General features: G+C 26.9%; 3 protein-coding genes across 10 annotated transcripts in view; 2 read left to right on the top strand and 1 right to left on the bottom strand.

Annotated features, from left to right (window-relative positions):
- Window positions 1–80: 80 nt before the first annotated feature.
- On the bottom strand, window positions 81–7,133 carry LOC100648795 (golgin subfamily A member 4). Of its 3 annotated transcripts, none has more exons than XM_012313688.3 (9): window positions 6,748–7,133; window positions 6,451–6,538; window positions 6,203–6,372; window positions 5,766–6,107; window positions 1,962–5,703; window positions 1,378–1,694; window positions 1,170–1,199; window positions 734–1,036; window positions 81–448 (listed from the first exon to the last, which is right to left on the bottom strand). In XM_012313688.3, the coding sequence occupies exons 1-9, from the start codon at window positions 6,832–6,834 to the stop codon at window positions 425–427; spliced, it is 5,103 nt and encodes a 1,700-aa protein (XP_012169078.1). In that variant the 5' UTR covers window positions 6,835–7,133; the 3' UTR covers window positions 81–424. The 3 variants fall into 3 exon arrangements, with proteins under 3 accessions (XP_012169078.1, XP_048266378.1, XP_012169080.1); XM_048410421.1 differs by having other exon boundaries at window positions 6,203–6,297; XM_012313690.3 differs by lacking the exon at window positions 1,170–1,199.
- Window positions 7,134–7,491: 358 nt separating this feature from the next.
- LOC100649185 (pre-mRNA-processing factor 40 homolog A) lies at window positions 7,492–11,119 on the top strand. 2 transcript variants are annotated; one of them, XM_048409895.1, is made up of 8 exons: window positions 7,492–7,631; window positions 8,038–8,266; window positions 8,347–8,740; window positions 8,841–9,278; window positions 9,368–9,836; window positions 9,909–10,544; window positions 10,611–10,757; window positions 10,844–11,119. In XM_048409895.1, exons 2-8 carry the CDS (start codon window positions 8,128–8,130, stop codon window positions 11,039–11,041), a joined length of 2,421 nt encoding a protein of 806 aa, XP_048265852.1. In that variant the 5' UTR covers window positions 7,492–7,631; window positions 8,038–8,127; the 3' UTR covers window positions 11,042–11,119. The 2 variants fall into 2 exon arrangements, with proteins under 2 accessions (XP_048265852.1, XP_012169081.2); XM_012313691.3 differs by having other exon boundaries at window positions 7,532–7,703.
- An 883-nt stretch (window positions 11,120–12,002) lies between these two features.
- The window catches only part of LOC100642390 (delta-1-pyrroline-5-carboxylate dehydrogenase, mitochondrial), a 43,596-nt gene continuing 42,476 nt past the window's right edge, over window positions 12,003–13,122 (top strand). For 4 of the 5 annotated variants that reach the window (XR_007225871.1, XM_048410592.1, XM_048410593.1 and 1 more), the window contains exon 1: window positions 12,003–12,247. Coding sequence is in view for 3 of the 5 variants with exons in the window: in XM_048410592.1 (XP_048266549.1) it covers window positions 12,204–12,247 (44 nt within the window). In the remaining 2 variants the exon portion in view is untranslated. Of the gene's footprint in view, window positions 12,248–12,302; window positions 12,580–13,122 lie in introns of those variants that run through there. The other variant, XM_048410594.1, reaches the window with a different exon arrangement.

Genomic DNA, 13,122 nt, shown 5'->3' with positions numbered 1-13,122 from the left:
GTTAAACTATTTATAACATATATAATGTTGACAATTTACCCTTCGTTATATAAAAAATTACAAGAAAGTAAATACATCTGTGACAACTTTATAACAGTAAATTTTTATTCTATTAATAAATTTATAAACGGTTATAAAAGTTAATAGATAGTGGCATGCTTATAGATGAACAGCTAATATTTATAATTTTTGTATCATAGAATATATATATATATTAGGAAGCAAGGTAATCACATCTAAAATTGCTTCTACCTGTAAATTGTGTCAAGCTTTTTACAGTATATATTTTCTACATATTATATATCATATATTGGCAGAATAATAGTCATCTTTTTAAAATACATATTCCATAAATAAATACAAGATACTTACAATCTAATATACAAAAGTACTTACACAATTTTTAAATATACAGAATTTTGCACTATGTGAGACCTAGAGAACCAAGCTGAAACATTAAAAAATTAAGATTTAAAGTAGAAACATTTTTAAGATATGCAATATGTATAATAAAAGTTATAAGTTGTAATATATATCAAAATAAATAAAACATTCGAAAAAAGCTAATTTTATTTCTGTTTATTAACAGGTATTTGCTTTTTATCTGTTATAAATTAATGTTATTAATGTTAATGTTATGTTAATGTCATTAATTAATGTTTTATAAACATTAATTAAATAAATATTAATTAAAAATATAAATATTCTTTCAAAAAATTTAAAAACTTTTTACCAATGTCATTTTATCTTCTTCTTTCTTAAGTACTTTTGCTGTTTGTTCTTGATCAAATTTGACAACTGCAGCGATCACTCTAGCAAGCACCATTGTTTCTCTTCCCATCATGTATTCAAATAAAATGTTTCTAAGATATTCAATCTCTGTTGAATCTTCTAGTGTATCATGCCTTAACTTCATTAATTTTCTAAGTTCTGCTAATTCTCGTCTCTGTGCTGTTAGGGTTTGTTGAAGAGTGTGAAAAGAACCAGTATTTGATTGTACAGCTGCCATTGCAACTCGTGAAGTGCTCTCTAATTCCTAAGTCAATTAATAAAAATTAGTAAATTTTAATTTTTTACTTATACTGCTTATTTTTATGTTTATGTTAAAAAATAATGATAAAATTGCAATTAGTAAAATTGAAGTGTTTACAAATTTGAAAGAACTTTACCTTGTTAATTAAATCAGTTTGCATATCAGGCTGAAAGAGATAAGTATAAATAAAATTATAAAAAATGAAAAAATAATTACATGAAATTAAAATAAGTAATATAAATATAACAAAATCTTAAAAGTAAATAAAAAAAGAAATATAAAATAAAACGTAATTTTGTAAATTATAAGGTATTATTATTTTTTATAACTTTGTTGTAACCAACCCTCCTTTCATTTCGCCATTCCTGTGTTAATTCATTAATCTCTTCTTCGTGTTTTGCTTCCAACTTGTCAGTTTTCTGTTGCACAATTGATTTCCATTTCTTTTCTATTTCTTTAATTTCATCTACATGTTCTTTTTTCATTATTGTAATTTTTTCCACTAACTGGTTTATATCTTTTGCTTTTTGTGACATTAAATTTTTATTTTCTAAAATTAGATTCTCAATTTGCTCAGATTTGGCTGTTAATTCTATTTGGAAATCTTTTAATTGCTCTTTATATTGTTGAATAAGATTTGATTCATAATTTTGCTGACGATCTAAACAGGGAAATGCAATAATATATGTACAATATATTACTACAATATTTTTGTATATTTATTATCATCATATATAAGGTGATTTTTTCACTTTGTATATGGGTTGGGGTTCGTTAACTTAAAAACAATCCCGACGAGATGATAACACTGTATCGGTATATGTAATCTGTTATTACATGCCGAAATATCATCTCTGTTAGAGTGCGGATAATTATATGCACATATATGTAAAATGGAAACAATATTATAAAAAGAATTCTAATTTACCGAATCGTCTTTCTAATGCAGCATGTAACTCTTCTTCCTTATCATGTAACTGTGCTTGAAATTCCTTAACTAGTTGTTTTAATCTCATGCTTTGCTCTTCCTCGTTTGTTTTTAATTCTTGTTTCAAAGTATCTACTTGATTTTTTAATTCATTACTAACGAAATGCATTTCCAGTTCTTTTGCTTGGAATGTTATTAATGCTTCATCTAGTTGTGCTTCTAATTTTTTATTTTTTTCTTCCAATTTGTCATTATTTTTAGTAGAAAACTCATGTACTATTTCACTACTACTTATACTTTTTACTTTTTCATTTAGTGCAGTATTTGTTTCTCTAAGAACCTTTATTTCATTTTGTAATTTTTTAAAATCTTCAACAGTAGTTGTTGATTTGTCTGTTTCTATTGCTACTTCCTCTTCCACTGATGAAGATTTTAACCTTTCAATTTCTTTCAACAATTCCATATTTTTAGTATCTAGTAATTTTAACTCTGCCACTTTTTCATCTACTATAAGTTTTAATTCATCTATTTCCGTTGTTAATCGTTCTTCTACTACATCTTTATTCTTTATTTGAGATAATAATTCCATATTTGTAGATTTTAATATATCAACTTCATTTTTTAATTCAATATTCTTACATTCTGTTTGATCTAAACTGGAAACCTTAGATTCTAAATTATTTACATAAGATTGAAATTTCGTATTTATATTTTCTAATTCTATAATTCTATTTTTTAAAGATAAATTTTCAGTAATTAATTCACTGCTTTGTAATTGCTTTTCTTCTAAATCACTTTTTACTTTATTTAAGCCATTTATTTCTAATCTTAAGCTATTAATTTCCTCTTCAATATTTTTTAATCTTGCAACTTCCTTGTCCAAAAGTTCTAAATTCATTAGTAGTTCTTTATTTTTTTCTTCCACATTATTATTATTCTCTAACAACAAATTTAATTTATCTACTTCATTATGTAAACTTGCATTTTCCTTTGTAAGATGTTCTTCAATTTCTTCTACTTTTTTCTTAGATGAAGTTAATTCTTCAAGTTGAAAATTCAGTTCCTTATTGTTAAATTGTAATTCCGTATTTAATAATATGCTTTCATTTAACCGATTTTTGTATGATTCAATTTCTTTTCCTAATTGTGTATTTTCAGTTAGTAATTGTTGATTGTGTTTGTCATAATTTACAACTTTTTGTTTTAAGTTTTCATTAGATTCATTTAATTCTTGATTATGTTTTAGAAATTCGTTTTGCTTATCTTTTAGATTCTTATTTTCCAAATTGGTTTCATTATGAATTAATTTTAGCTTTTCTAATTCAGTAATGATTGCTGCATTATTATCTTTTAATGTTACTATTTGACAGTTTTCAGATTTTAATATATTTACTTCATTTTCTGATGTTTTTAACTGTTCTAATAATTCTGCATTTAAAGTTTTTACTTCATTAATTTCGTCATTTAATTTTTGAATAGTGGTATCTTGTTTTTGTTTAATAGTTTTTAACTTCGTTAATTGCTGGATTTTTGTTTGTATTTTTTGCTGTAGAGTTTCATTTGACTTTGTAAGCTGAATGATTTCATTTTCATATTTTTCATCTTTGACTTTTAAATCAACTAAAAAACTTTCTTTATTTCCTAATTCTTCATTTAAGGTACTTATTTTTTTATCTTTTTCAGACAAATTTTCATTTAAAACTTTTATTTCTGATTCTAAAGTGTTTATTTTTTCTTCTAATTTATTGGAATTAAGGTTTTCAGATTTTAATAACGTAGCAATTTTTGTTGCTTCTACATATTTCTGTTCTAATTCCTGTAATTTTTTTGTATTACCATTTGCTTCTTCAAGTTGTACTTTCAAATCAGATATTTCATTTGAAAGTAATTGATTCATATCATTAACATTGTTAAGTTCTTCCTGCAAAGATTTAGATTCTATCATTAATAATTTCACTTGTTCAGGTAAATTTCGTAAGTCATATAATTTGAAATTGAGATTATCTATCTCAGCTATAAGTTTACGATTTTTTGTATCAACTTCGCATTGTTGCTCCAATTTCATGGACATCTCATTTAGTTGTTTGTTATAATTTTCCAAACTTATTTCCAAATTAGATTTAAGACATATAGTATCTTTTAATTCGGTTTGTAATTGATTATATTTTTGTTCAAGTTCTTCAAATTCCTGTAATTTAGTTTGGAAATTTTTAATTTGCAAATTTACACTATTCTGAATAATATTATTTGCTTTTAGAAAAGCATCAAATCCATTCTTTAAGACAGAAATTTCATTGTTAATCTCCATGAAGCATTTCACTGTATTGCTTTTAATATAGATGTTATCTTCCTTTAATTTTTTAGTAGAAATTTTATAATTTAAAATATTTTTAATTAAATTATTTTTCTCTTTGTGAAGTGAAGTAATATTAGAACTATCTGTTTGAAGTCTATTTTTAAGATCAGAGATAGTAGATTTACAGGATTGAAGTTGTGTACATACTCCTAATAACTCAGTATTTTTTATTTCTAACTCATTGTTCAATGTAATGATCTCTGTATTATCTTGTACTTTTTCTTTAAGAATTTTCATTTCCGCCTCCTGACTCAATAATCTTTCTTTCATGTTTTCAAGCATTGTTTTATATTCATGAACTTTAGCATTGTAATTTTCACATACTTTATCTCTATCAATTAAAGCATTTCTCATATTTTCTAATTCTTTATCAAGACTTTGTATGGTAGCTTGTAATTTTTCAATTGTTGCTTCTGCTTCTTTCCTTTTTTCTTCAGCAACAATTTTATGTGCATTTTGTTCATTTTGAAGCTCTGTATATTTTAATTTGTAATTTGAAAATTCCATATGTAGCTCTTCTTTATGTATTTGATATTCTTTAGTAATCTTTTGCAATTCTTCTAATTTATTTCTTGTCTCTTGAAGTTCAATTTCCTTTTCATTTAATTCAAACTTTATATTTTGATATATTTCAGTATCATGCACTTTTGTAGTTTTTTCTATGTTTTCTTTATTACAATCTTCTCCATGATGTTTTGAGCCCACTTTTTCATCTAGATCATTTAATAATTGCTGCATTTCTTGCTGTACTGGTTTTAAAGCTTCTGATTTTTCATTTGTTACATCTTGTACAATTTCTTTTTTTTCTGAATCTGAATTTTGAGTACTATGTGATAATTTTAGTTCTTCCACTTCAGCTTTATATTTATTAACAATTTCACTTAGATTCTCTTTATATTCTGTCACATGCTTCAAATCCAATTGTAGCTTTTTGATTTGTTCTTCTTTATCTTCTAATTCTCTGTGTATCGAAAGTTTATTTTCAGCTAAGGATATTACAGACTCTTCCTCGCGTTTTTTTAAAATAATCATTTGATCTGTTAAACTTTTAATTTCTGTAGATGCATAACTTAACTCCTTTTCCTTTTCTGTATAGGAATTTTTTAATGTTTCATACTGAGACTCTAATATATTTTTTTCTGTTAATATTTCAGAAAATTTTTCTTTATTTCGTTTCAAAGATTCTTTATACTTCAAAACAACATTTTCCAATTTTTTTAGTTTATCTTTTAATTGTGTATTTTCCATTACCAAAGCATTTTCTTCAGAACTAATTGATGATCCAGTACTTAGGTCAATGAGATTATCTTTTAAATTTCCTTTATCATTAGTAGTATCTGGTAAAGTAGATTCTAAGTTTGGTCCAGTCGTTTGTAAAAGTTTAATCTGTAATGCATATAACATTAAAATCTGATATAATATATTAATAGTAAATTTTTTAATATTACCTTTGTATTTAATGTATTTATTATGTGATCTTTTTCTTCAATGTCATTTCTCAATGCTTCTTCCAAATGAGCTTTGGCCTGTTGTTCTAACTGACACTGTTCTTTTAAGTCAGCTATTCTTCTTAATACTTTATCTTGGGTTTCTACTAAGACTGATTCTAACTTGCCTTTTACCCTTTCCAATTCTTTATAATGTGTTGCTAAATCTGTATATCTTCCACGATATTTGTGGTATTTTGCTTGCACTTTCCGATATGCTGAATATATTTGATCTTTTGAAATTTTATCTAATTGTGGATTTATATTTTCATCTATCTCACTAGCAGATTGGTCCATATCAGACTAAAAAGGAAATTAAAATTGACAGTTAATTATATTCAAATATTAATAATTTTTAAAAATATTATATCTTCTTGATGATAAATATTCTGTAATACCTGTAAATGATACAAATTAGCAGGGCTTTCATAAATTGGAAAAAGAGAAGAAGTATCACTAGTAATACTGCTAACTGATGATCTTCTTGAAACACCTATAGAATTTGACGTAGGTGACATTAAATCTACATTTTGAAAACCATGTTTTGCAGGACTATTTTTGGGAGTTTCTGTAAATAATCACTTTTATACTTAAATTCTTCTTAATTTAAAGTAATAAAGCAATATATAAAAAAAGAAAGGCTTACCATCTCCTTCTTCCGTTAAACTAAAATTGTCATTAGATACAGATAATTCTTGTACTGAACTGTTAGACAAAGCAGGAGATACTACCGCCTAAATTAAACCAAGTTATTAATATATAAGATAGATATTTAAATTTTATTTCAATTATATTAGTAAATCAACATATATTTAATTATCAGATATGACAAATGTATTTTTGTAAAAGTAATAATTTTTTTATAAGTACACAATAATTTTATTTTATTAAGCAGATTACAAAATACATAATTTATGTCTTAATTTTATATAAAATGTCAAACCTGTGCTAGTTGTTGCATGCTTGCCTGTAATCTGGCAGGCGATTGTTTCATTTCTTCCGCGAGTTTATCTTTAAATTTTTTGAACATTTTGGCAAAATTTGTATGATATTGTAGTTTTTTATTAAATTATATAAATTTCCATAGATTTTTATTTACATCAAAATTAGGTTGGGATCGAAGACAAATGTCAAAGTTTAAACATAAGTACAAGCATTATCCTATATTGTTTGAGAAAGTATTTTCAGAAAATATGCAAATCATTGATTATTAAACACGATATTTAATCCTTTGATACAATATATTTTTACTGCAATATTAAAACTTTCACGTGAGAACTATGTATACGTAGCACAGTTATTGCCATTGATGTTGATAATGCTAGATTGAACTGAAACTATTTTTGAATGAACGTAGATAAACTGGTTCATTGCATGATTTTGTGTATTGTATATAATTTTATTTCTTTCAATGCATATAATTTTTCTAAGTAATTAGTTAGAAGGAATAAATAAATAAATAAATATAGTCGGAAATAAAAATTATTTCAATTAGAATTGAAATATAATATACTATAGAGTGATCATATAATTATTTATCAAAAAATATTTCAGTTTCTTATAATATTTTTAGAAATTTGAAATATAAATTGAAACGAAATATTGGATTAAAACATTAATATAATAGTCTTATTATAGCATAGTCTTATATGCCAACTTTTAATCTATATATCCACAATGTTCACTCATTTCTTATGGCCATCATATACATAAAATCTAGTTGCTTTCATGCGTTGGTGTAGTATAGTATGGTTGGTTGGTAGTATAAATACAGCGTGATATAGTTTACATGTGAAGTAGAATACCGTTGCTTATATCATTTAATTTGTAAGGAATTACAATAATTCTATTTTCAATGATTTAATTTAAAAGGAAAACATTTTCATTCTGTAGGAAATGGTATGGTATTATTAAACGTAAAATGAATGAATAAGTGATTATGAATAAGTGTAATAACCTTACATATTAGTTCTGTTGTTAATAAGTTTATACAAATTTATTCAATTTACCTTTAAAGAAAATTTTTATGATTTAATTTATATACTCAAAATTTTAATTTCTTTTCTATTTTGTTTTGATAATATACGAGAAAAGTACACTTGAATTAAATCTTCTGAGAATAAATTTAGAAAATAATTTTTTATAATGTATTACACATGTGTGTGATTTCATACATAGAAACATTTAATTTAATTATTTATAAGTTTAACTTGTACATTGTATTATATTACAGGCTTCAAATGATGGTATACCTCCACCCGCTGCGGTACCAGGGTTTCCACCAGCGACTCCAAATATTGCTTCCACTTTTGTACCACCTATTATGCCTACTGCACCTTTTATACCTCCTCCTAGTTTACCACCTGGTCCACCCGGTATAATGCCTCCACAGTTTTCTATACCTCCACCAGGTTTTAGTTTTCCAATTACTGCTGCTCCTCCACCTGATGCTGGAGTCATAGGTTAATACTTTTTTTAATTAAAGGATATTTTTCATCTTTTAGAAGTAATGTGCTTTATTTAAATGTCATTTATATTTTAGCTGCACCTCCTCAAATAACGGCACCAGGTATTCCTCCACCTGCACCTATAGCAAGTGAAGCCACATCAGGTGTTCAACCTATTGCAACAACAGAAAAAAAGACTGATTGGACTGAACATAAAGCTCCTGATGGAAGGACATATTATTATAATAGTGCTACAAAACAATCTTTGTGGGAGAAACCAGATGAGCTAAAAACACCTAGTGAATTGCTTTTATCACAATGCCCTTGGAAAGAATATAAATCAGAGAATGGAAAAGTATATTATCATAATGTGACAACTAAGGAATCTAGGTGGACCATTCCTACAGAGTTAGAAGAATTAAAAGCAAGAATTGCAGCTGAAGAGGCTGCAGCTGCAGCTGCAGCAGTTGTTGCGAGTGCTACAAATACGTTAGTAAAAATTATATTTATTATAATTCACATATGCATATACATATAATAAAGAAACTTTAAGGTTGTAAATGTAATTATCAATATTTTACCTTTTCAGTATAGTTCCTGCAGGTATTCAACATTTATCTCCAAATGTTGCAATTGCGAATACATCTCAAACCAGTACACCAGAACCAGGTGGAAAATCTGCAATTGAACAAGCCATGGCTGCAACTCTTGCAGCAATAAACATTCCTACTCCACCTGCAAAGCCAGATGAAGATAGCAATTCTGCAAAAGGATCAGCAAATGATAGTCGTACCAGTACTCCTGAACCAAAAATGCAATTTAAAGATAAGAAGGAAGCAATTGAAGCATTTAAAGAATTATTAAGAGAAAGAGATGTTCCATCAAATGCTACATGGGAACAGGCAGTAAAATTAATTCAAAGTGATCCTAGATATCCACAAATGAAAAAATTAAATGAACGTAAACAAGCATTCAATGCATATAAGACACAGAAACTTAAAGAGGAACGTGAGCAAGAAAGATTAAGGTAAGTATCATTGTGTCATATTATATAAAACTAGCATATTTTAACAGAAGAAATAAAAAATAGAAATACAGATAAGTTATTTCAAACAGATTAAAAAAAGCTAAGGAAGATTTGGAACAATTTTTATTAGAAAATGATAGAATGACAAGTACAACAAAGTATTATAAATGTGAAGAAATGTTTGGTAATTTGGAAGTGTGGAGGGCTGTTGGTGATTCAGATCGCCGGGATATTTATGAGGATGTTATTTTTAATTTAGCTAAGCGTGAAAAAGAAGAAGCAAAACAGTTAAAAAAGAGAAATACTAAAAGATTAGCTCAAGTTTTAGATACTATGACTGATGTTACATATAGAACTACTTGGCAAGAAGCACAAGCATTACTTTTACAACACGCAGCTTTTGCAGAAGATGCAGACTTATTAGAAATGGATAAAGAGGATGCATTACTTATTTTTGAAAATCATATACGTCAACTAGAAAAGGATGAAGAAGAAGAGAAAGAACATGAGAAAAAACGTAGAAAAAGACAAGAACGAAAAAACAGAGATGCTTTTATAGTAAGTTTTACAAAATTATGAAATTTTATATCACCTTTACTAATGTTTTCAATAAGGACAATTATTTCACAGAGTTTGTTGGATGAGCTTCATGAACAAGGAAAATTAACATCCATGTCATTGTGGGTAGAACTTTACCCGATGTTATCTGCTGATTTAAGATTTTCAGCTATGCTTGGACAATCTGGATCAACTCCACTAGATTTGTTTAAATTTTACGTCGAAGATTTGAAATCTAGATTTCATGACGAAAAGAAAATTATCAGAGAAATTCTGAAAGATAAAAATTTTGAAGTGCAAGTTAATACTACTTTTGAAGAGTTTGCTACAGTCGTATGTGAGGATCGAAAATCTGCAACATTAGATGCGGGTAATGTAAAATTAACGTACAATTTATTACTTGAAAAAGCTGAAGCCCGAGAGAAAGAACGTGTAAAGGAAGAAACTAGAAAGTTTAAGAAATTAGAAACTGGCTTTAAAAATTTACTAAAAACTCTTAATGTTGATTATCAAATGACGTGGGACGATGTAAGAAGTAAGATTGAAGAAGAACCAGATTTCAAAGCAATAACATTAGAAAGCGAGAGAGTTAGAATTTTCAAGGAATATCAACACGAACTTGAAGAAAGCTGTAGTCATCATCACATTAGAAGTAAAAAGAAGAAAACAAAAAAGGTGAAACGCAAGTCACGATCGCGATCACATAGTGTAAGTATATTATACAATTTTAGAGCCTAAATATTTATTTTAAACAATTGTTTTATTCTGTATTAGGAGTCTGAAGGTAGCGATAAAGGTTTGAAGAAAAAAAGACATAAATCAAGATCACCAAGTGTTCCTAGCAAATCGGATAGTTCCGAGTCTGATACTAGAAAATCAAAAAAGAAGAAGAGTAAAAAGAAGAGAGGTCGTAGTCATTCGGTAAGTTCAATTAATATTGCAATATAATTAACAATTTTCTAAGTTTGTTTAGATTTAAGTTTATTAATTGCACATGGTTGGTGTAGCGATCACATTCGAGACTTCCGTCTTCTGAAGAATCACCAGAAAGAAAACGAAAGGAAGAAAAACATAGAAGACCTTCTGCTCATAGTGAAGGGTCTGTTACTGAAAATGCTGAGCATCATGAACTTTCAGAGGATGAGTTGGAAAAACAAAGGGCACAACTATTACGTGAATTACAAATGCAGCAAGAAGACAATTAAAAAAAGTCCGATTGTTAATAACATCTGTAATTTTAGATAATTGCAATATTAAATTAAACGTGATTTGTACAAGTTGAATTATTCATTTATTTCCTTAGTATATTGATAAAATTTCTTTATAATTCATAGTAGACAAAAAGAAAAAACAGAGTATGATCAGACAGAGAAACAGAGAATCCTATGATATACAATGAATCATAAATCTATAAAAGTATAATGTACCCGAAGTGAACATTCTGATTATATATTTTTCAAAAACTAAACTTTTTAATACATTGCTTTAAGACCTTGTATCTATCTTTGTGCATTTGATAAAGTATACATTAAAAAAATTGTTTGGGCTACAAAAAGATAAGCGGATTTTTTATATGTTTTATTTTTAGATATTTGAAACAATATATAGTAACAATGAAATTATTTTATTACATTCATTTGGTTTACATTTTGTTTAAATTTCATTAATTTAATTGATGTTACTTTTGATGTATTGATACTATACTATATTCCATAAAAAAGAAACAAAATGTAAACCAAATGAATGTAATAAAATAATTATATATATATATATATATATATATATATATAGATATTAATAGATTAATTTAAATATGAATCCAAATATACCTCCTTAAGCAGGATTAAAATAGTTCAAATTATTTTTTTCTCGATATTTATAGTTATTAATAGAGAGTTAATAATATTTTATATTTCGACATTTTGATACCGAAATATTTGACGATTCTTTCAACACTTTATGTATTAAATAATCTGTTACAAATTTTATGAAATAACTTCTTGGATAAAATATCTTATAAATGACAATTAATCTATAATTGTATATTTACCTATTTTTGCTGTTATACATATTTTTATTCAAGAATTAACCAACGCCCTACTTTTCGGAATCTTATTACGGCCCTGTTTCATAGTCGAATTGATGGAGGGTGGGGTATACATGGGGGGAGGTTTGGGTCACTATTTGTTCGATGGTTGCCACTGTCGAGTTTCGTAGTTTCGACAGTTCAGCATCCTAATCAGTCTTTACAGTGATTATAGAGAGAAAGGTTTATTGATACCTTTGCAAAATTTTTACGACGAACGTGAAGGTGTTCATGTAAAAAGTTCTAAAGGGAATATAAATCAAAAGAACCAAAAATAGACAATGTTGAGTCTTTGCCGTCAAGCGTTAATAATTAACAGTCAAAAGTGAGTAGCCAAACGCGAAATTACTAACTAAAATTACACGTATAAACAAAACTAAAGCTTTCGTAGTTGGTGTCTTGTGTATTTTATCAGATATGTTAAATCCCATTATAATATATTGATTACTTTCGCGCATTAATACACGCACTATATAATAACGATCATAAACGAAGGGGCGCGTTTATATGTAGATGTCAGCTCATTGGTGTGTTATTGGTCCTCTGATTCATTTTCTTTGTCTAAACTTCTCTGTTCACATACCTCTTCGTCTACGGAAAGGATAGACTACTTTGTGGGCTCCATCGGAATTTTCCACTATAATATGGACGTGAAAGGTGTTTTTTGGTAGTTTACCGACTATCATACTTTTGTCAATGTATTTTTGTATTTTTCTCTATTTAACTATTTTTGCCGGTCACTTTTCAATGTCCATTTTAATGCATTACTCTTGCGCTTTTTTTTGTAAACCTATATTATAATATATAGAACATATTTGTAAAATTTAATATTAGCTAGATTTGTAGTATTGACTGTAAATGTGAACATATGTATAAGGATGCATGTAGGAAGCATAAACTTTATTATATTTATTATATATAAACGTGTCATATCACTTGTGTATATATATATATGTACGTATTTCGATTTTAATTTGCTTTATTGAATGATTCTCATAAAATTATTCATAAATTTCCAAACTTTGAGATAATCAGATTACGTGTTAACATTACTTTGAAATAATATTTTTATTCATTGTATATATGTGAGCGCCCTTGAAACATATTTTTACAGACCAATACATATGGATAAAGCAGACGGTAACATCTGCTTAAAGGACGTTTGTAAATGTATAAAATACACAGCAAAATTTTATGCGG

This window comes from Bombus terrestris, chromosome 11 (genome assembly GCF_910591885.1).
Source record: "Bombus terrestris chromosome 11, iyBomTerr1.2, whole genome shotgun sequence".
In the NCBI taxonomy this organism is placed as follows: Eukaryota; Metazoa; Arthropoda; class Insecta; order Hymenoptera; family Apidae; genus Bombus; species Bombus terrestris.
The sequence above is the reverse complement of the archived record's forward strand: the minus strand, read 5'-3'. Positions and strand labels throughout refer to the sequence as shown.